We start from the raw sequence: 23,036 nt of genomic DNA on the forward strand, positions 1-23,036 counted from the left end.
TAATTTTGTACTAATAAAATTCTCAATTGATTCTCAAGATACCACGTAAGCAAAATTAGCATTCTAATTACCTGACAACTCATCAGAACACTCTTTTTTTTAATTAATACAAACTATATGTTATAACTTTTAAAATGTTTTTCTATTAATACAAACTAAAGTTTCTAAAACCAACAAATTTAAAATCCCAATCGAACCCTTATTATAAAATGTCAGGAAATTATACTTTAGCAACATAATCAAATATCTATGGACGGGACATGACCATAGATCTAGGCTTCGAATGTTTACAACCCCCGTCCCGCACCGCAGTTATCAGTAACAAAAAATCTCTACATATACCATATATCTATATATTTTTATAACTATTAAAACCGCACCGCAGTTGAACTGCTTGTCCTGCATCGCTCAAACCGCAGTCACCATTCGGAGCCCTAGATTTTTGTTTTGGTAATTGTGATCAGTTAGACAATGTCAAGGTTTTTGAGTTGGTCATGACAACAAATTATTATTACGGAACAGAGGCCCGAAAGCCCAATATGATAATTATTACAAACATCTTAAAAAGTCAAAAGTACAAAGTGTGCCCTAGAATCAGGAACTTCATCTCTTTCATCCCCCAAATTGAGCCGCCGTGGCAATCTCATTCTCAGGCCGTCGCCTAACCGCCGGAACATGTCGCCAAATTCTCCCGCTTAATCAACGAATCATGTGAAAAGAGCTTCAATTTCGCAAAAAAATGGAAACGAAATCGAAGATCTCGCAGTCCCGCAAGAGTCACAACAAGTCAAGCAAGAAGCACGACGCCAACAAGAAACATCAACAACAAGAGGACGACGCCGGAATCACGAACTCGTGGATCTGCAAGAACGCGTCTTGCAGAGCCAACGTGCCGAAAGACGATTCCTTTTGCAAGAGATGCTCTTGTTGCGTGTGCCATTCTTTCGACGAGAACAAAGATCCGAGCCTTTGGTTGGTTTGCGAGTCCGAGAAACCAAACGACGTCGAGTTCTGCGGCTTGTCGTGCCATGTCGAGTGTGCGTTTCGTGAAGACAAGGTTGGGGTTACTAGTATTGGTAACCTGATGAAGCTTGATGGGTGTTTCTGTTGCTACTCTTGCGGCAAAGTCTCTGAGATTCTTGGGTAAGTTTTCTTCTTTTGATGAGGAGACGTAGTTAGAGTTTCTGATGTGTGTTTTGTTTTGTTTGATGAAGATGTTGGAAGAAGCAGCTTGTGGCAGCAAAGGATGCGCGAAGGAGAGATGTTCTATGTTACAGGATAGAGTTGAGTTACAGGCTTCTCGATGGGACTTGTCGGTTTTCTGAGTTACATGAGGTTGTTAAAGCTGCTAAGTCGATGCTGGAAGATGAAGTCGGTCCTCTTGATGGGCCTTCTGCGAGAACTGACCGTGGCATTGTTAGTCGGCTTCCTGTTGCGAGCGAGGTGCAAGAGCTCTGCACTTCTGCTATCAAAATGGCTGAGGATTGGTCAGCCAACGTAGCCAGAGGTTTGAATTTAAAGACATCTTTGGTTTAGATATGTTTTGCTTAAAAGGGAGGATGGCGATATAAGTTTTGTTTTGCAGATTCGATTCCTGCTGCATGCAGGTTTCATTTTGAAGATGTTGCGTCTACACGAGTGACTCTTCGTCTGATTGAGCTCCCAAGTGCTGAAGAATGTGGAGTAAAGGGTTATAGGTTATGGTGTTTCAAGAAAGGAGAGACGCCTGAGGATGACCAGTTTCTTGATCTGAGTAGAGCAGAGAGGAGGATATTGTTGGCTGACCTTGATCCTTGCAAGGAGTACATGTTCCGTGTTGTATCTTACACAGAAGCTGGTTGTCTAGGTCATTCTAACGCTAGATGTGTTACAAAGAGCGTTGAGATATTGCGTGATAACTCGGTGGAGGGTAGGACGAAGAGGAGGATTGATTTATTAGGAAATGATCAGGCTTCAGATCGAGAGGAGAAAAGCAGCATTTCCTCGGGATTCCAAATCGGGCAACTTGGAAAGTATGTGGAATTAGCTGAAGCTCAGGAGGATGGCCTGCTTGACGCGTTTTACGATGTAGATACTGATAAAAGCAGTGAGCCAGAGGTAGAAGTGCCACCTAGACGACCACTTGGGTTTGACCTTAATGTAGTTTCAGTACCAGACTTGAATGAGGAGTTCACTCAACCTGATTCTTCTGGTGGTGAAGACAATGGAGTGCCATTAGACTCACTAGCTGAGGCTGATGTTGCTAACGGTAATGGTAATTATAATGATGATGATGATGATACTGTGTCTAACGGTACACAGAAGAACAACAATTGCTTGGTGAGATCAGATGGAAGCGGTGATGATCCCGAGTTTGATTTCCTCATGACCAGGAAGAGGAAAGCAGATTCAAACAGTCACGGATCAGAGAACAACGAGTGTGACAGTTCACCGATTGATGACACTATTGAGAAATGCATGAAGGTGGTTAGGTGGCTGGAGTGCGAAGGCCACATCGAGAAAACATTCAGGATCAGGTTCTTGACATGGTTCGGCTTGAGCTCGACTGCTCAAGAGCAATCTGTTGTGAGCACGTTTGTGCAGACTCTAGAAGATGATCCAAGCAGCCTTGCTGAGCAGCTTCTTCACGTATTCTCTGATGTTATCTCCAACAAAATGCCAAACAATGGATCTTGAAGCAGTAGCAAGCTCTTTTACTAATCAATTCTTTGTTAGTATTAGTATTTATGAATAATATATTATTAGAACCAAAATAGTCCATGATTTCTCCCTAACATGGATTTCGGATATTATTCTATCTTTGGATTGGGTGTAGGATTTGACCTAAATGACTCTTGAGGGCAAGCATTTTGCCTTTCTTCCTTGTTTATGTTCATATCTATTAAAACTAAGAGGCCTTGAACTATTTGCTTTGTTCTGTATCTCACTTACTATGAATAATTTGTTATTATCTCCCTGCCAAGTTCAAATAGTCAGGTGTTTTTGTAAGACTAAGTGGAATTAAACAAATGCTGCATGTTGGTTAAGTTATAAGGGCAATGGTTGTACTATTGCCTAACAGTTGAGAAATGTTCAAAGTCAAATATCAAAAACCTGAACACATTAATCCTTAATCTCCTTGCTATAATGAAGAGTATCCACGGCTTGTTGCATCAATGTGCCGTTTATTCATGTTCCACATTCTGATGAGAGTGCCATTTCTGTCCCGCATTCACTAGATAATCATTCAGAAGTCGTGGATCAGTTATTTGCCCAAGCTTTGATCATGGGACAATTAATATCGCCAGACAACTATGCTTTTGCTTCTCTAATTTAGTACTGTATCTTTCAGACCAGTTAGAATGTAAGCAAGATCACAATAGATGTGAAAACATCTGACTTTGTTCCGGACCACATACCTACATTACACAACTGTCTTGAGATTGAAAAATCGTATGTAAATCAGAATTGTAGAACAAAAGCTAATGTTATATAATGTACCTGCTTTTTAAATACTTAGGAGGTTCGTATTTAAATCGGCATATATCCGTAGTTTGATTCAAGATAAAATAGTCTGCATTGTGTTGCTGAAGAAAATCCAACCATGGGTATTAGTCTATAAGATCATAAACAAAAAAGAGGAATAAGAAGAAATATGGAAATAAATAATGTTACTCATTCTGAGTTCTCGAAATAGTGGTCTGTTCTTGATAAAGTGGATACAAAAGCTTTAGCTGCTCCAATGGGCTATCTTAACATGTATAATCACTACTTAATCCCTCAAAAAACATGTCCTATAGATTTCACTTGTTCCAGCAACTCATAGTTTTTGTGCCCAATCAAATACACTTTACACAATATATATAAGGTCTAGGACTGGGCATCATTACTCGTTACTCGCCTTAAACTCGCTACTTGATTCGTACCCACCTTAAAAATTCAATTATTCGGTGTTGTCAAGGCAAGTAACAAGTCGATAATTTTCATTACTTGCAAGACCAAGGCAAGTATCAAGTATCATTATTATTTTTAATACTTGACTCGTTATGCCTCCTTACTTGCCCCATTACTTGCAATTTGTTACATGATCTATTAGTTACTTGTTTATGGTGTGTCATTACTTGCATTGTGAAGATATACCAAAGCTTATTCTCATTGATGTGTTGTTTTATCATATTTTTTTAGAATCCTTAAATAAGAGACTTGCAATGGAGGACATAAAAGTTGAAAGTTCTTAACTAAGTCTCTTAACCAAATTCACTACTTAATTAGTATTAAAAATTAATTAAGAGACTCTTAAGGAGTCTCTAGGATAATGATGCTCTAAGGTCGCTAGGAAGACAATCCAACCCAGATCAACAACACTCTCAAAGGCTGAATGGAGAAGCTGGTCCTTCTGAAACATGCAAATAATCGCAAATGCACTTAATCTCAACTATCGCCAAACGGAGGATGGATTTTTAAGCTCCTAAATTCCTAAGTCTTTAGTCATAGCAAGCTAGAACTGTTATGGGTTGAGTAATCTCATAACGGTCTAACGCTTAAAAGAGATCCAGAAGAGAAACTTCAAGCATTGTCTTCGTCCTGGAGACAAAAATCCCGACGCAACACAATGGTCATTAAAGAGTTGAAATGGTTTCAGATGAAGGCATTTTGCATTGTTTCCCCACATAATCCAGGAGGTGTGGGATTTTAACTAGAATGGAAATATGATTTCAGTCTGACTGTTCAGAGGACATCACAAACTAAATCGGCACAAATATATGTTACAACGACTCTTATTTCCATGCTACCTTCACCTATGGGGAACCAGACCATTGTAAAAACATGCTGTATGGAATGAATTAGCTAGCCTACATCCAGATTTAGAAGGTGCATGGTTTCTGACATGAGACTTTAATGAAATAGTAAACAGTAGCAAGAAGTCTGGTCCAACCAGACAAAGCAGAAGGTACCTTTTGTTCGTTCAGCATGTTCCTATCTCAAAATCACTTCTTTGACATGAAGAAATTTGGCAGATTCTTTTCATGGCGAGTGAAGAGACACACTAATCTGGTCCAATGTAGACTGGATCAAGCTCTGAGCAACAGTGATTTGGCATACTTTTTCATTCATGCAAAAGCCGATACCTAAGGTACGAACTACGAAGGATCAAGATCACTGACCCCTTCTATCCTTCCTAGATACAACAAGGAGGAAAGGACATATAATATTTAGATATGACCATTTTCTAAGAGAGAATGTGGAAATCAAGCAGCTCATTAAAGACATTTGAACCACTTACTCATATTTTCACGCGGAAGAGAGGCTAGCTATATGCTATAAAGCTATCTTCAAATAGAGCAAAGAGTATCAAGATAACTACAGAAAGCAAATTGAGAAAATCTAGGTACATCTTAGTCTAGCTATAGCCAACCCGTTTCCAGATGAATGAACTCGATACCAATTCTAAAGGCTTCTAAAAGCAGAGGAAGAATTCTAGAAACAGATCGAGCCACCAACTATGGTTAACCCTAGGTGATTGACACATGGGTTATTTCATGGAAAAACCAAAGGAAAGCAAACCATATACTTTTGGTTCTGTAGGGCGAAGAGGGCTCACTTTGGTTTGAGGAAGAGTAATCTGCAAATATTATGACAAGTTTTTCACCTCCATTCTTTTTGGCGACATAATTATTGTGGAAAGGCAATGTCCCCATGTGTCTCACAACAAAGGAATGAGGAGCTAATCAGAGAGCCAACACCTACTGAAATTAAGGATGATATCTTTGCAATCCATCTAGATAAGGCACCGAAACCCGATGGTTTCTTAGCCAGTTTTTCAGCCCAATTTGGAAATGATAAGATCTTCAATAGTCAAATAGATTCATTTATTCTTCAACAACAAAAGTTCTCTCACCATAATTGAATGCAACACACATAAGATTAATCCATAAGGCTATAGATGCAAGAAGCGTGGAAGACTACTGGCCAATAGCCCTTTGCAATGTTTATTATAAAACTATATCAAAGCTCCTAACCCCATGACTGAAATAGGGTTGAGTAATATAATTTCAGAGAACAAGTCTGTGTTTATATAGGGAAGAGCTGTATCAGACAATGTTTTCATAGTATATGAGGTTTGCAATTCCTGAAGATATTGAGTCCAAAATATTTTAATAGCAGTAAAAACATATATGTCTAAGGCTTATGATCGCATTGAATGAGATTTTATATCACTAGTGCTCAAGAGACTTGGTTTCCATGAAACATGGATCAATGGATCATGCAATGTATTACAATAATCTTGAACTCCTTTCTAGTGAATGGTGCAGTGTATAGTTCAGTAAAAGTTCACTGGGTCACTAGACATGGAGAAATGCTTTCTTCTTCTGTGTTCAATCTTTGCGGGAAATATTTTTTTGGGTTTTATAGAAGTGCATAGAGTTTGGGTGAACTCAGAGTAATCATAGTTGCAAGGGTAAGCCCACGAGTAAATCATCTTCTATTTGAAGATGATACCATGTTTTGTGGAAGATGTCTGTAGAAAGCTGTCATTCACAAATGTCAGTCTTCTCGGAGTACGAAAGAGAATCATGGCAGAAAATAAACAGAAGCAAGTCAGTAATCACATTCTCATCAAAAACACCAATCAATATTAAGGAAGCAACAAAAAAACTATGATTAATATCAATAGAGAAGGAGGAATGCAAAAGTATTTAGGCTTACCCGATCAAATTAGAAGGAGAAAAAAAGACCTCTTCACTTCAGTTGTGGACATGATAAGGCAAAAGATGCCAACTGGTCCACACGGTTCCTGTCCAAGGCAAGAAAGTTGTTGATAGCAGTTCATACATATATTTCTACTTATAAAATGTTGAGCTTCCAACTATCATTTAGCTTCTGCAAGCAAATTCAGTCAACATTAACAAGATTTTGGTGGAATGGACCAAATCACTAGAGGAAGATACATTGGATTTCCTGGAAGACCCTAACAAAGCCTAAATCGGATGGTGGTTTGGGACTACGAGACATACAACTCTTTAACCAAGCCCTTTAGCTGCACTAGTAGCATGGCGAATCATAACTAATCAAGACTGTTTACTCTCTCGAGTAGGAAAATATTGTCATAGCAAAGGATTCCTAGAAGCTAATGTACATGTTGTTTGCTCCTATGGATGACGAAGCATCCTTCACGGTCGTGACCTGCTAAATTCCAACCTAGGAGAGTGATGGAGCGGAAGCAATGATAAACAGCTCAACCAAGGGATTATGGAACCACGCTTGGGACCTGCTAGCTCAACCAAGGGATTCTAGGGAAACCTTGCTTGAGACATGATTCTTGATCGATGAATCTAATCAAATCAATACAAAGGATAAATAATATTATTCTCCTAAAAGCCAAAGGTCTTTATTAATCAAATCAAAACTAAATACGGTTTTAGGCTTTAATGCATATTTATAATAAATTCTAAAATCTAAAAAACTCATAATCTTAATTAAAACAAGAAAACCAGCCAAATATGAAAAATACAAATAAAAGGTAATTATCATATAAACTAATAAATAATCAAGATATTTGTAAGTATTCCAAATATCAAGCTACATCAGAAAGGCAATAAAAAATAGTGAATCAACAAAAGTTTGGCAAAATTATTGGATATCTATTAGTGATGATATCAAACCTTTAGGACCCTGTCAAGAAGCGGTCATAGACCTGAGAGTGTATGACCGTCTCACCAACGACCTTGAATGGGACAAGAAAAGGATATGACCTTAGAATGGAGCAAGAAAAAGATAGAGGAGATCCTACTTAATCTTTCTTCGCAGATACAATGCCTAAAACCAAGCATGAGAGGAACATAAGACATGACATCTACATATGGCAACCAATCCAATGATGTGTTACTCTACAAATTCAGGTTACTTTACAGCGACTATGAAAATCCAAGTATCAACTCCTAGCAGTCTGAGCAGGATTTCAACTAGATTTGAGATGTGTGGTCATGCTCTTTCTCCCCAAAGATGAAGGTATTCCTTTCGTCCATCATACAAAAAGCGTTACTTTTGGGTGATAACCTGCAAAGGTAGAGGTATAAATTCTATCATATTTGGGTTGCCATAAATTCTAGGAACCAGAATTTCATATGAATACCTTCTTTTGTTCGCCTTTTCTGTAAAGGTTTGGGACACGGTACCACTCCTCATAGTAGTTAACACATCTGTTGAATATGACTTCCAATCGATGTTAGTCAAATTGCGGAGAACCATATGCCTTCCACCATCAGAAGTTACAAATATTATACTCATGTGGACCTGTTGGGTCATCTGGACAACCATAAAAAAACTGATTTTTGAAGCAGATTTTCTCCCTGAAGAAGTGGCAATGAATGGTCTCGTGCTAGCAAGAGAATGGAATCAAGCTCAAAAGAAAACAAAAAAGACAACGACATCTTTACCTGATCGTTCAGACAGCTCCAACAGTCAGTTCTCTAAACCAATATTTCATATAATCCCCCGAGGACATGCATGACAGAGCTTCGTGGTAAAAGGTCTCAAAGAAGGCATGGCTAGCTTGGATTATCAAAGCTCAACGAGGCGAAGATGCTAGACAAGTATCAGAGACTCATGATTCCATCAACTCCCCCACTGATGGCTGAGGCCTTAGCAATCAGATTGGGTATCACCATGGCAGCAACGCTCGCTCGAGATTTTCAGTTTCTCGAGTATGCTCCGACTCTTTAACGCTCATCAGACCAATAAACAACAAAACATTTGACAAAGAGATCTACGGAATCGTCTCTGACATCCATCATATTTCCTCTATGTTCAACTTCATCTCTTTCTCGTATATCTGTAAGTCGGAGAATTTGAAAGCTGATAAGTTAGCAAAATTATTCATTGGACTTCATTATGATGTATTGGACCTATTAATGGGCTTGATTCTTTCTTTTGGTTTTAATACAATACTAGTTGCACAAAAAAAGGTTGAAACTAATTTTCAAGTGTGAAGGTATCATGAGACTGCCTTGTAGGTTATACACTTGATAATAAAATTATGATGACTTATCTATAAATGGAAAAGTTAGGGAAAATTCTCAAAACCTACTTTGGCCAGTTAATGAAGAAAAAATCAAAGTCTACACGCCTTTTGACTTTGAAATATTACTAATGTTAAAACAATTGACTGAAGGATATATAGATTGAAGCCAAACCAATGTCATAGGAGATAAGAATCAAAATAGCGCCTAAAGAAACTAGATCATCCATATCAGCATGCATGACTTTAGAACTTCATCTTTTACTTTACAAGTATTTTAAGAAAATCCATTCCGAAACACAAAATGAAAATTTACAACTAAAGTTTAAAGCATTTTGTTATACATTTTGTTTTTAGATTTAGCCTCATTTGTTGATTCTCTTCGAAGCTCGTAATAGTTAAAGTAGTTGAGAAAATATCTTATGATTCATTGGATACTGAACACGTGGTGAGCATGTGAGCATACAGTATGGACATGCATTGTATGGACATATCATATATGAAGGTTAATGGAATGTTATTTATGGTGGAGAAGGAGAGTAGGTGCCGGCTTTTAAAGGCAAAAGGCAATTTCTGCTCTACTCCCTCTCCATTCATTTTCCACATTTAATATGTTGTTTTTTTGTTTATACTCCGTCCGTTTCTGAAATTAAAATTTTCTAGAGTATACATGCTTACTAAGAATTTAATAAATTTTTATCATTTAATTTATTTTTATTTGATTATACACTTTCCAATAATTTTTACCAATGAAATATAATCAATTCAAATATTCTCAATTAATATTCTTAAAAAGTATAAAAAAATACCTTAACAATATAGAAAATCTATCTTTTTGGAACAAGAAAAAAATCTAAAAAAATCTTGCTTTCGAAAACGGAAAGAGTATCTTTCTAATCTACTAAGGATTCATTGACAAACCTGATATTTTATTCGTGAAATTTTTTAAAAAGGAAAATATTATCATAAATCAGATTCTCTTGATCCAATTAAATCATGCTTCCATTTATATCAGAAACAAAATAATAAAAAAATTCCAAGTAATATTATGTTTTTAAATAAAAAAAGTAACATAAATAAAAAATAGTAGTAGTTGCCCAAAAAAAAGATTTTTGTAAACAATATTTTAACATCATCAGAAAAACACTAAACCCTAAATCCTAAATCCTAAACACTAAACCCTAAACTAGGTTTAGGGTTTACCCAAGGGTTTAGGGTTAAGGCTTTAGTGTTTCAAGAATTAGTGTTTATGTTTTACGGTTTAAGATTTATCCAAAGGTTTAGGGTTTACCCAAGGTTTAGGGCTTATCCAAGGATTTAGTGTTCTACTGACGGCCTTAAAAATATTTTAAAAAATCTTTTTTTCGGCAACTACGATAATTTTTAATTTATTTTTACCTTTTAAAAAAATATATATATAACTTTGCAAAATCATATTATTTTGTTTCCTTTTTTAAAAAATATATGGAATATGAAAAAACAAAACATTATTGATTGGTGATCCCAAGAAAAACTCTATATGGACGAGGAGTATTACTTCAGTTCGATATTTGGTTAACAAATAGTCCATGGATTTCTGCTGCTCGTCTGAAGTCATCAATCTCAAAATATCAAACAATTTTTAAACTCGCTTCTTAGGGTGGAAAATCTGATTAATCCCGTAATTGGTTTTGGAATGTGGATTTGCTTAGTGCATACACCACCCGGATAATGTTAGCATCATTTGCGGTATGGCAGTCAGTAGGTTTGCTTAACCGGATTCATATAGATGAAACTTTACGGTGTCAGGAAACTATACTGTTAAATCGGATTATAAAACAGAAAAGTTATATTGAGACAAGTATCTAGTCCAAGAATTTTATGGTCTAGATACAAAGTCTTTATTGGCATTTACATGGAAGTTTCAGTGTTCACCGAAGTTAAGGCATTTTTTTGAAAAATAATATCAAACATTCTACCCGTTACAAAATATTCGAGATCGTAGTGAAAAATGTGATACCCAGTGCCATATGTGTGGATCGAAAGAAGGATCAATAAATTATGTCTTGTTTGAATTTCCCCCATTGCGGTACAGATATGGGCTATATCACAAATTCCTTCTACCTAGTGAGTTTTTCCATGTGTATCGTTTTTTACGAATATGGATTATCTGTTTTAGAGATTATCCAAAGAACCTGACTTACAGTATTTTGAATTGTTTTTAATTCACTTGCACTATTCATGCATATGTTTGAACCGCTAGATCCGTTAGATCCACATTTGATCCACTAGATCCGCTTTTGATCTACTAAATCCGTTAGAACCATTTTTGTTTCACTCGATCCAATTGATCCGCCAGATCAGTAACGCTTGGTCCGCTTTCTCTATTCGAAGCCTTTGGGTAACGTAATTGTGTGGGTGAGCCGTGAAGGTAAGGTTGCTTGGTCGTGGACTTTAATTGCTACACGACGAAACTCAACTTTTTGTCATGCATTTCACTTGGCCTTTTGTGTACAAACCAAATTTATCATTTATTTATGTCAATACTTTCTTTTTGGTTAGCTTATTAATTAAAAGAAAATAGTTTTTTTTAATAAGGGAAAAGTTGTTTAGATTCCTTTTTTCAAAGTGTCTATTTTTATAATGATGTTTTTGTTGTATATTTTTTAATCGCTTGTCACTGAAAACAATATATATAATCAAGATTAAGGCAATTTATAACTATTTGAAACTTATATATATATTCCCAAAAGGTAATTAAGCAGTATTATTTTTTATTAATGATATGCATTTATATACTAATAAAAAGATATCGGAGACAAAAAGAAAGGATCCATGAATCAACCAAAGAAAATTTACAAAGTTTTTGCCACTAACTTCTTTTTAACAATTTTCAAAAAAATTAACAGCTTTTATTTATTTTATACATCTTTAACAATATATGTGGCATCGTCATAGATGTGCGGTGACACTATTTTTCAATCTATCAAAGAAACTATGGCCCGAAAATTGATTATACATATTTCTTTAATAAAGTGTTTACATCTGTAAATCAGCATTCTGAAGAAAGAAACAAAGTACAAATTTGAATTAAACCTTGATTTAGTTTATTATTTACATCTCGTGCCATTCCTTTTAATTAAAGATTTTCTAATTTAATATATAAGATACGATTGGACTCAAAATCTTTGCAAAGGGGCTCAAAATTACTTGCGTTTGTTTAAATTCATTTGGGACAAACTTTTTTCGTGTTAATTGGTTCGTATGAACTGTATTTAACCAATCGGTGTGTGTTTGGTCATCAAAACCATTATAAATCAAAGTGATCCGATTTATATCAAATGTATTTAATTCCTTGATCATGGCATTAGCTCATAACGGAATCATTTGCCAAACCAGTTAGACAATTCTTGCGTTCTAATTTTTAAAAGAACCATTATAATTTTCGCACAGACACGCTGCAACCAGTCTTCGTTATGGTTAAAATAGATATAATAATTCAACTGTTCACATTATAACAAGCACCACGATAAATAAGGTTAAATAACTAATTCAAATCAACATCTATCCAGTTTAACATATTTTCGGATACTAATAACTTCATATTCAAATCGTGATTCTCTCACGTATATTTCGCTCCTATTTAAACACATTGCTTTATAAATCTAAAACGTGATTACTACTATATTATCTTACCATATAATTGGTCTAGAATAATTTAATCAAAATCAACTACTTTGCCAATATTATCTTTCCAAAATATATAGATCCTATGCGTAATTGACTCATATAATGTCAACTACTATTTAGTATATCTTCTTAAAAAATAAAAAGAGATCAATTTTTCATGTACAAAATAAATAGTCCATTTATATTATATACAATAACTAAATTCAGAAATATTTATAATTTTGTACATGAATACTATGTATTTGATATAAAATAATTTAAATTTCAAATAGTTTATTAAATTTGTATTACTAATTGTATTATACGAACTAAAAACACATTTAATACAAATATTAAGATATAAAATCAATATGACTCATTTTCAATAATTAATAAATATTTAGACCTATATTTTTGTCCAAAAATAAGTTCTCCATTAATACTATAGATATACAATTAGTAATTTTAACATTTTAAATATTAAAGTTTGAGTACCATATATAATTATCAATTAAAAAAAATCAAAATAATTAATACATGAATGTATTAGTAATACAAAAATGTAAGAGAACCGAGAACCGAATGGGTACCCAAATATTCAAAATACCATTTATATACATAAAATATTAGTTATGTGTATGTAGTATTAAGATACCAAAAATTCTAAACATACCACTTATACACCAAACTATCCGAAAAATCGAAATACTTGAATTTTTTTTATCTAAAGTATTTAAATTATCCTAAAGAACCAAATTACCTTAATAGTTTTTATCCAAAATATTAAAGTTTATCCGAATAACCCGATATATATCCAAAACATTCCAATTTTGTTTTACTCTGAATTATTCAAAATTAACCGAAAAAATCGGAACCGAATTGGAAACAAAAATTTATTGGATATTAGTCGGTTCTTATAATTGTTACCCGAACCAACCCTAAACCGAAAGAATTGAAGCAAACTCTGAACCGAATTATATAGATAACCGAATAGTTTCTATATCTCTAGAAACCGAAAATCAAAATAATCAAAACGAAACTGAACCGAAAACCAAACCCACATGCGTTATACATTCAATACGATAATTATCAAACAACGTTGACCACAAATTCTAAAGCACAAAAATTACCTATGGTTTATGAGTATATAATGATTTTACAAGACAAACACCCGCGCGGGTCACGATATAGTTCTTTTTAAATCTAGTCACCAAAAAGATTTAGACAATTGAGAACACAACTATGAGCTTCGTCAATTAGTAGAAAATTACTAAATGACATTTAAACATTATAACTACCTGAAGTCAATAAACTGTAAGTATATTTAGATCTTTTATATTTTTATCCTGACATTGACGTAGGATTGTAAAGGTCCAAATTTGGAAGAAGGAAAAAGACAAGGTATGGACAAAACCAAACTTTTGGGTCTGGTCCTCCAGATTCCTCATGTGCGGTTGTGTGCTCCCTGTCTTCTTATTATAACCAAACTATCTCAAGCTATTAGTCTCTGAACCAATCTAAACGTCATACACATTTGAGTAATACAATACTCCGACCTTACACTTTTTGGCTTCAACATTTTAGTGGTTACGTTTTTTTTTGCTATCATCAAAGTTTGGACGCTTTTGTCAAAAAAAAAAAAAAAAATCAAAGTTTGGACGCTTGTTCATTGTTTGGTTATGTTTTTATTATTGATAAATGACCAATACATCTTCGTCACGGATTGGTAAGCTACCACTAGTCCCAAAGATCGTTTAGGAGTTCATTTGTTTCTTATTTTTTGCAAGCCTTTACCTAAACATAAAGTTTTTTTTTGTTAATCCTTTAATCCATGGTAGATATAATGAAGGTGTTTAGTATTTAAGAATCTGTTTGTTCCAAACGTAAAATATATGTTTCCTTCTAAAGAATTTTATTAACATGTATAATATTCAAGGGAAAATTGTTTTTTTTAGAGCAAAAAAATGGTAACTATGTCCTTTTATACTAATCTACTAGGATAAGACCCGCGCCTTGCGCGGGATTAAGTTATTATTTTTATTATATTTTGGAGAATGAAACAATAGTTTGGCTTCATTTGAATTACGGGTGTTCAATGCGGATATCGAGTTGGTTTCGGTTCAGTTCGATTTTCTTCGGTATTTGGTTAGTAAAATATAATTACTATTCTAAATCCATATTTACTTTGACTTTAGTCTTTCACATACTATTGAAAGATTTCAACTGGACGACTAAATTGATCAGCCAATCTTGTTGCTTTAAATCATTAGTGTTTATATATATATATATATATAATTTAGTTTGAATATTTATTAAATAAAAATTCATATGTGTTATATTTTATGATCATTTGTAACTTATTATAACAAAAAAATAATCTATTGATCACAAAATTTTCAGAGTGGGAATATTCAAATTTCTATAATATAAAATTCAAAAAAAAAAGAGCTAAGATACCAAAATATAACATATAAGAAAAAATATAAATGTTTTTATTATATATTTAATGTGATTTTTTAATATCTTTCAATAATATAAAATTAAAAAAAAAGAACTAAGATACCAAAATTGTTATCAAATATTTATTATTCATAATAATTAATTTTCATATATACGTTAATCATATTAGGTAATTTCGTAGCTTCTAATTAAGGAAAGTGCAAAAAAAATTTTGGTAGATTATTTATCAATTCGATAGTTAGTTTAATAAAAAATATAATGTAAGTCAAGATGGACCTACCTATTTTTCTAAGAATAGTATATTTTATATAGTCATTTATTAAATGAGAATTTATAATCATACAGTTCTATGATCATTCATATCATTTTATAACTGAATATTTAAATCATCGATAACAAAATTTTCAATATGCAATCTTTAATAAGTTTATAATTTATAAATTTTTTTGAAAATTCATTGAAAGTTTTAATATTAAAATATTTATGTAATCTTATGGTATATAGTATAATCTATATATATATATATGTTTTATTATTAAATGATATTTTTTACTCATATGGTTTTAAAATAATGTGTATCTTCTTATAATATTAAATAAAAGTTCATATTAATACAATTTTATGATCATTTGTATTAAATAAAAGTTCATATTATTTAATAAACGTCTATACAATTTTATGATCATTTATTATGACAAAAAAAATAATCTATTGATCACAAAATTTTCAGAGTGGGGATCTTCAAATTTCTAATAATTTATAGACGTTTTGAAAAATTCAAAATATAACATATAAGAAAAATTATAAATGTTTTTATTATATATTTAATGTGATTTTTAAATATATTTTAATAATATAAAATTAAAAAAAGAACTAAGATACAAAAATTGTTATCAAATATTTATTATTCATTATAATTAATTTTCACATATACGTTAATCATATTAGGTAATTTCGTAGTTTTTATTTAAGGAAAGTGCAAAACATTTTTTGGTACGTTATTTATCAATTCGATAGTTAGTTTAATAAAAAGTGTAATATAAGTTAAGATAAACCAACCTATTTTTCTAGGAATAGTATATTTTGTATAGTTATTTATTAAATAAGAATTTATAATCATACGGTTCTATGATCGTTCATATCATTTTATAACAAAATATTTAAATCATCGATAACAAAATTTTCAATCTGAAATCTTTAATAAGTTTATAATTTATAAATGTTCTTGAAAATTTATTGAAAGTTTTAATATTAAAATATTTATGTAATATTATGGTATATAGTATTAATATATATATATATATATATATTTATTTTATTATTAAATGATATTTTTTACTCATATGGTTTTAAAATCATGTGTATCTTCTTATAATAAAAATGTTAAACCATTGATCATTATTTTTTTAACATAATAATTTTAATAGTTTTAGTCATTTATTGTCGTTTTTAAAAATTCAAAATATAACATATACGAAAAAATCTAAATTTTATTTTTATAGCTAATTTGATTGTTTAATTTATTTTAATAATATAAAATTAATCAAAAAAATGATGGAGGAGATATACATTGTTATCAAATCTTTATTATTAAAATCATTAATTGTCATATATATATTAGTCATTTATGGTAATTCCGTAGGTTTTATTTAAGGAAAGAAAATATCATATCATATCATTATATCATATAGTTTGACCAACTTATGTATCTAACAACATATAAAAATCGAATGTGGACCTACTTATTTTTCAATTGAATGTAATTGACTACCTAATTGAGTGCCACCTATGCATTGGGGCCTCTTTTAATTAATACAAAATTGAGGTTACATCTTTTCAAATGTTCCTCAATTAATATATAAGGGATACTACTTTATGTCCCATTAGACTAATTTTTTTTCAAAATGGCAGTAATGCCCTTAAAATTGTAATTTTTTTATTCCTTTTTCGTTTTTTTATTTTATTTTTTTGTTCCTTTTTCGTTTTTTTTATTTTTTTTTTAAATCGATTTTTTTTTTTCAAAATATAAAAGTGAATATTCCCAAATATTTTGTTTCCATATTTTTAGGAACTGATTTCTTATCCGTAGAATACAACTAATATGTAGAAATCGGTTTCTACAGTTTTTTAGAATTATAGTAATGTTTCGATTTTGATTTCTACATGTTTTAGATTTATAGTAAATCTGTAGAAGTCAGATTCTACGTGTTTTAGATTTATATTAATGTGTAGATTTTGATTTCTAAAGATTTTAGAACGATAGGTTAAACGCGGAATGTGTATTCTAAATATTTTTAGAATACTCCTATTTACGTAGATCACGTATTCTAAATATTGTAGATTCAATAAAAAAAGTAGATTTCGTTTTCTACTTCGTAGAATGTCATTTCTACTTTATTTAGAACATAATATGAAATTTATAATTTTAACTTTTTTATAACTGAAAAAAATATTGCTAAGTTCATATAGGTATTTTATCAAAAGTTACTATTTTTCCAATTTTTTTTTGTTTGTAAAACTATTTATTAAATTTATTTTCAAAATTATTAAAAAGTGTTATAGGAAAATATGACACAAAATATAGATTAGTCTAAAGGGACATAGTTACCATTTTTTTGCTCTAAAAAAACAGTTTTCCCAATATTCAATTTGTTTTTCCCCAGTGATTTGAAAATCTATTAATATTAAAACGAAATGAGAACACAGTTCATTTGTTTTGTGCGTTTTTTGACTTTTCTTTTTGTGGTTATTACCATCTATATCTGACAAATTATTATATATTTTATTTGAGCATGTTCTTGTGCACAAAAAAGAGACGAGTATATTCTACTTTAATAATAACACACAATCTATATAATTGTTGGCATATAAACGTATAAAAGAACATATATATAATGAAATATTAAGACATGTTGTATAAAAAAAATACTGTAAATCTTACTTAATGTAATGGATTATGGTCGTCAAAATCCCATAATCTTTCTAATGACCAGTTGCAAATACCAACCCAAAATCCAAACTAAGAACGCAAAATAAATTAAAAATATTTTCAAAAGTTATGCAATTAACTAGATTTTTTCGTTAATTGAGAAGTCAAAAGAGTACAACTCTTATCACCATACTTTTTTCGTTTTTATACCAACTTTTCCCGGTTGGTGGGGGAGATCGACTCCACACACAGCTAAACTTTTGAAATATAAACTTTTGAAGTATCAGATATGTAAAGTAGATCATTGCTGTTATGTGCTTCACAAACTAAAACATTGAGTACACAATTAATATCGTGTTATTTTTCTTCATATCCATTACTTATCTGCATATTTTAAACTCTCGAAAATTACAAGTCGCCCCCGTCTCTATTTTGACCCTACGTAGATGTATACATGGCCGGCTTTAACATTGTTATGGATCATAAAGCAAAAAATTGTTTTTATCATTTAAGATTTATATTCAGATGATGTTTAAAATATTTTTGAAATTTAATCAGTAATATTTTGTATATATTGTAATGAAAATAAAACTATATGCATAACAAATATTTTTGGGCTTTTTTCAATTTTATTTATTATATTTATAATTTTTTATATAAAAATATAGATTTTTTAAAAAAAATTAGACCCATTAACTATTAACATACGGAGATATTAACATACGGAGGACACGAGCTTGGACCCGAAACGGTCACACCGCTTATCCCCTCCTCAGCCGGCCCTGGATGTATAGTAGACTGATATTAATTTTAGAATTCTTTTCACATACCATAAATTGGATACTACTTTTCAGATACACATTCAATAAAAAATACCCTAACATTTAGGTTTATGGTTTAGTGAGTATTTAAGGGGTGAGTTGGATTTATAAACTTTTTGTTTGACAAAAACAAGTTGGATTTATAAGCTTCTATTAATAATTCTTAAGCATATATAAATGTGTTTGATTAAAAAAGCATTTATAAATGATTTAGAAGAGTTAGTTTAGGCTGTAACTGGATTACTTTTTTTTTATGAATGGAATTATGTGGAATTAGTCTTTCATAAACATTCCAAAAATAATGTACCAGTTAAGTGGGAAAAACAATTTTTTTGATTCCACACATTCCTGTGGGATGAATGAGGAAAAAAAGGAATCACGTTAAAAATCATTCATGATAAAAAAGGAAGAGGAATGATAGGAATGGATGGAATGAAATAATTTGAATATAATTAAAAAACAAATACATATATCATTCCTTTAATTCCAAAAATTATCACTATTCCATTCCATTTTATTCTGTTGGTTCCAGTTCCATTGATTCCATACATTCCAAAAATTAGTTTTTTCAATCGCAAATTTAAGGTATTTATGAAAATGATCATTTTGTGAAAATAAATTAAAAATGATATCAAATTTTTGGTATTAACTTCTAAAATTTAGGAGAATTATACGGAAATAGTGGGCAGAAGGTTTACACGTATTCATAGACGATAGACTTCCACATGATTATGAATATTGATGTTTTGAGCAAAAAAAACAATGATGTAAATAGTTTATTAGATTTCTCCGTTGTGATCATTTCATTAGGTAGAGCATGATTAACTAATGATAATATGTATTAATTTTATGTTAGTGTAGTGTATTTAAATCATGTTAATGACTACACGTCACAATACTTAATTAATGGTACATTTACATGTACAAACAAAAGTAGTTCATGTAAGTTTACTTTCAGTCCAGATAACTATACCTTTTTAATACCAAAAAGTAAGGATTCGTTTTCATATATGTTTTATTTATGCTGAATATTGATTTTTCCTATAAGATGCTATGTAGATGAACAATGAATACAAATACAGTCATTGTTGAAAAGGCCATAAATGTTGGATGTACCAAAATGCGAGCCTAATAAAATCGGTGGTTGGATGTCAATTAAGAACCATATATAGACCTAATCCATTTCTTTTCTCCCTTTATATATATGCACAAAAGATACTAAAGCCTTGTCTCATCTCTAAAAGCACAATTATAGTTAAGAATGGTGGTTAACCAGAAGATATCCAGTCTCTCAGCCGCTATGAACGCCAAGATCATCGGTTCTGGTGAGAGGTCAATGGTATTGGCGCACGGGTTTGGAGGCGACCAGTCGGTTTGGGACAAGATAATACCGGTTCTGTCCCAATCTTTTAAGGTTTTAGTCTTTGACTGGCTTTTCTCTGGAGCTATCAAAGACCAAACTCTATACGATCATTCAAAGTATAATTCCCTCGACCCCTTCTCTGACGATCTTATTGCTCTTATGGAGGAGTTGAAGTTTGGCCCCGTTGTGTTCGTAGGCCATTCCATGTCGGGCATGATCGGTTGTGCTGCTTCTATTAAAAGGCCCGATTTGTTTACAAATCTTATCCCTATTGCTGCTTCACCCAGGTAACCTCAATCTAACCCTTCTCCTTAATTTTAATTAAAATTGGAAAAAAAATATTTGTAGAAGCAAGAAAAGTCGTAAAACCCAGAGACATGTGTAATCTTCTCTCTTGGATGTAATATCACTTAGGACTATGTTAGATATGGCTAAAATAAGAGAGGTAAATAATGCGTATTTATCCCGTAAATAAGATGAAGCAAATGACTAACAGTTATAATTACGTTCTAAAGAGAAATATAGCACATGCAATCATAATTCAAAAAGACGTTATACCATCCCATCGATCGTACGAATATTCCTGATGATTAAGTGTTTCATGAAAGAAGACGAAAAATGCCTTTAAAAATGACGAAAAATATGGTTTATGATAATGGTTTAGCCGATAATTAATGGATTTTATGTGGCTTGTATGAAGTTGTAACTGTTGCCAAGTGTTGAGCATGTGGCCAAGATCATCTTCTAGCTTGTTAGATGGATATGACATATATGATCCTGTCTTATTTCCCTACAACCTATATCTGCATGCTACTTTGTCATGTGTGTATAGTAGATTTATATAAATAAACCAATCAAACATAAGACAGTAGATATGCATATATATATTGTGGACCACTCCTCTTCCAAGCAGCTTATTCTCCGATATATAGAGTTGTTGAATTGCGATCAATTTCTTATATTGTAAATAATTTTTAACAACAACATACAGTTTTTTTTTCTATTAGTGCGTGTCATCTACTCATCTTACATAGGGCCAAAAAATATTTACTAGTTACACCGAAAAAATCTTTACCTAGGGGCTAAGGCCAATGTTTTAGTTCCAATTTTATCAAACAGTATCCGCGAGAGGATGAATTATCATTTTGACTGATAGTAAGATTTAATTTGTTTAATATAGTTATAGTTGAGAAAGTCGGCCATAAATTAATGCAACAGCCGAGTGTTTGACTATATATGTCGTGTAATGGAACGTGCTTATATATAAACAACTTTAATTAAATGATCAAATTTAGTATATAAGTCACTACTTCATAGACTGAAATGGAAATCATTAGGTTTATTTTAATTTTAACCCAATTAAAATTTATAGGTATATAAACAGTGAGGATTACAGAGGAGGGTTTGAATCAAAAGACATTGACACGATCATCACCAGCATTGGCTCCAACTACGAGGCTTGGGCGGTTGCTTTCGCCTCCGTAGTAGTTGACTCAAGAGACTCTTTGTCCGTCCAAAGGTTCGAGAAATGCCTTAAAAAGATGAAGCCCGAGACGGCTCTTGCTTTAGCTAAGATTGTATTTGGCAGCGACGAGAGAGAGCTCTTGGACCAAGTGTCAGTGCCTTGCCACGTCATACAACCAAGAAACGACGTCGTTGTACCTGTCTCCGTCGCTTACTTCATGCAGGAGAAGATCAAAGGGGAATCGACGGTGGACATTATTGAGGACGCGATGGGTCACTTTCCACAAATGACGTCACATATTGAGCTGCTTGGCGTCATGAAGCGCCTCCTCCAGATTTGAAGGATGAATATAATAAATGATCTGCGTCGATATTCTTCTTGTCTATAATATTGTGTTACTAAGATTATGAAGTGTGTCCCTTAGTAGTATCTCTTTATGTTTGTGCAATGTGAATGTGTATTTATTAGTACAACAAAGTAATTTCCAGTATAAGTTAAAAGATAAAGAGATTATCATAGTGAGAGTAAAGGAGGTAACTAATTAAATGGCGCTTCACTTCTTTGGGTTAAGTTAAACTGAATTGCTTTCTATTGGAGTAATCAGTTTACTTTAAACTAGAATCCTCCGACTACATAGATGTTCCTATGTAAACGTTAACAAGTTGATGAATAACATGCATAATCATTTTCTTGAATTTCAACCACATTTCTTTGATCTTGTTTATTCTTGTAACCATCCCCTATAAATTGTTGTTACACATATACACAAGACAATTGGTGTTCAAAAGAAAGAAAAAAAAACATACACAAGACAATTATTGTGGACGTTGTGGTTTAGCCATTTTCGATGTTTGATTTGGGAAATTCCATATGAGATGTGTATCTGCTTTTTCAAAAAAAAAAGAGATGTGTATCTGTTGGAGGCTAATTACCAGTAGTTCTTATCGAATGATTTTTAAGTTTAAAACCCGTCAACTAAGTTTGTTTTGGGTAAAACTCTCCAAACTAAGCATTTAACGAATAAACCCCAAACTAATTTTATTTAATAAATTAAACTCTTTCCGGTCATAACAACTATTACTAACGGTAAATCTTTAGTTTAGGAGTTTCTACATTAAGTAAACATAGTTGAGGGGTTTTACCATTAAAAATCAATAAAAAATACAAAATTTTATAACATTATCTAAAAATTAGTAACTTAAATTTTCAAGATTAGCATTTTTAAAAATTTCTGTAAATATATGAGTTTGATTTGTTTTTAACATCAACATTATATATGTATAAATTAAAAATGTAAAAAACCAGAAAATATATTAAAAATTATCTAAAGATTTATTATCACATTTTTATTA

At 31.9% G+C, this 23,036-nt stretch overlaps 2 protein-coding genes across 2 annotated transcripts; both read left to right on the top strand.

The window, feature by feature from the left end:
- Window positions 1-496: 496 nt before the first annotated feature.
- Window positions 497-14,833, top strand: LOC103828637 (VIN3-like protein 1). Its single transcript, XM_009104262.3, has 3 exons — window positions 497-1,143; window positions 1,215-1,507; window positions 1,586-14,833. Exons 1-3 carry the CDS (start codon window positions 740-742, stop codon window positions 2,674-2,676), a joined length of 1,788 nt encoding a protein of 595 aa, XP_009102510.1. The 5' UTR covers window positions 497-739; the 3' UTR covers window positions 2,677-14,833.
- A 5,205-nt stretch (window positions 14,834-20,038) lies between these two features.
- LOC103828639 (probable esterase KAI2) lies at window positions 20,039-22,206 on the top strand. The gene is made up of 2 exons (XM_009104264.3): window positions 20,039-20,506; window positions 21,592-22,206. Exons 1-2 carry the CDS (start codon window positions 20,118-20,120, stop codon window positions 22,022-22,024), a joined length of 822 nt encoding a protein of 273 aa, XP_009102512.1. The 5' UTR covers window positions 20,039-20,117; the 3' UTR covers window positions 22,025-22,206.
- Window positions 22,207-23,036: the final 830 nt, after the last annotated feature.

Source organism: Brassica rapa, chromosome A07 (assembly GCF_000309985.2).
Source record: "Brassica rapa cultivar Chiifu-401-42 chromosome A07, CAAS_Brap_v3.01, whole genome shotgun sequence".
Classification (NCBI taxonomy): Eukaryota; Viridiplantae; Streptophyta; class Magnoliopsida; order Brassicales; family Brassicaceae; genus Brassica; species Brassica rapa.

Bases quoted from the DNA above. Each gene is read 5' to 3' on its own strand.
- LOC103828637 (XM_009104262.3), top strand. From the start codon at position 740: ATGGAAACGAAATCGAAGATCTCGCAGTCCCGCAAGAGTCACAACAAG. The intron at 1,144-1,214 runs GTAAGTTTTCTT...TGTTTGATGAAG, and splicing joins AAAGTCTCTGAGATTCTTGG to ATGTTGGAAGAAGCAGCTTG. The intron at 1,508-1,585 runs GTTTGAATTTAA...TTTGTTTTGCAG, and splicing joins GTCAGCCAACGTAGCCAGAG to ATTCGATTCCTGCTGCATGC.
- LOC103828639 (XM_009104264.3), top strand. From the start codon at position 20,118: ATGGTGGTTAACCAGAAGATATCCAGTCTCTCAGCCGCTATGAACGCC. The intron at 20,507-21,591 runs GTAACCTCAATC...TAAAATTTATAG, and splicing joins CCTATTGCTGCTTCACCCAG to GTATATAAACAGTGAGGATT.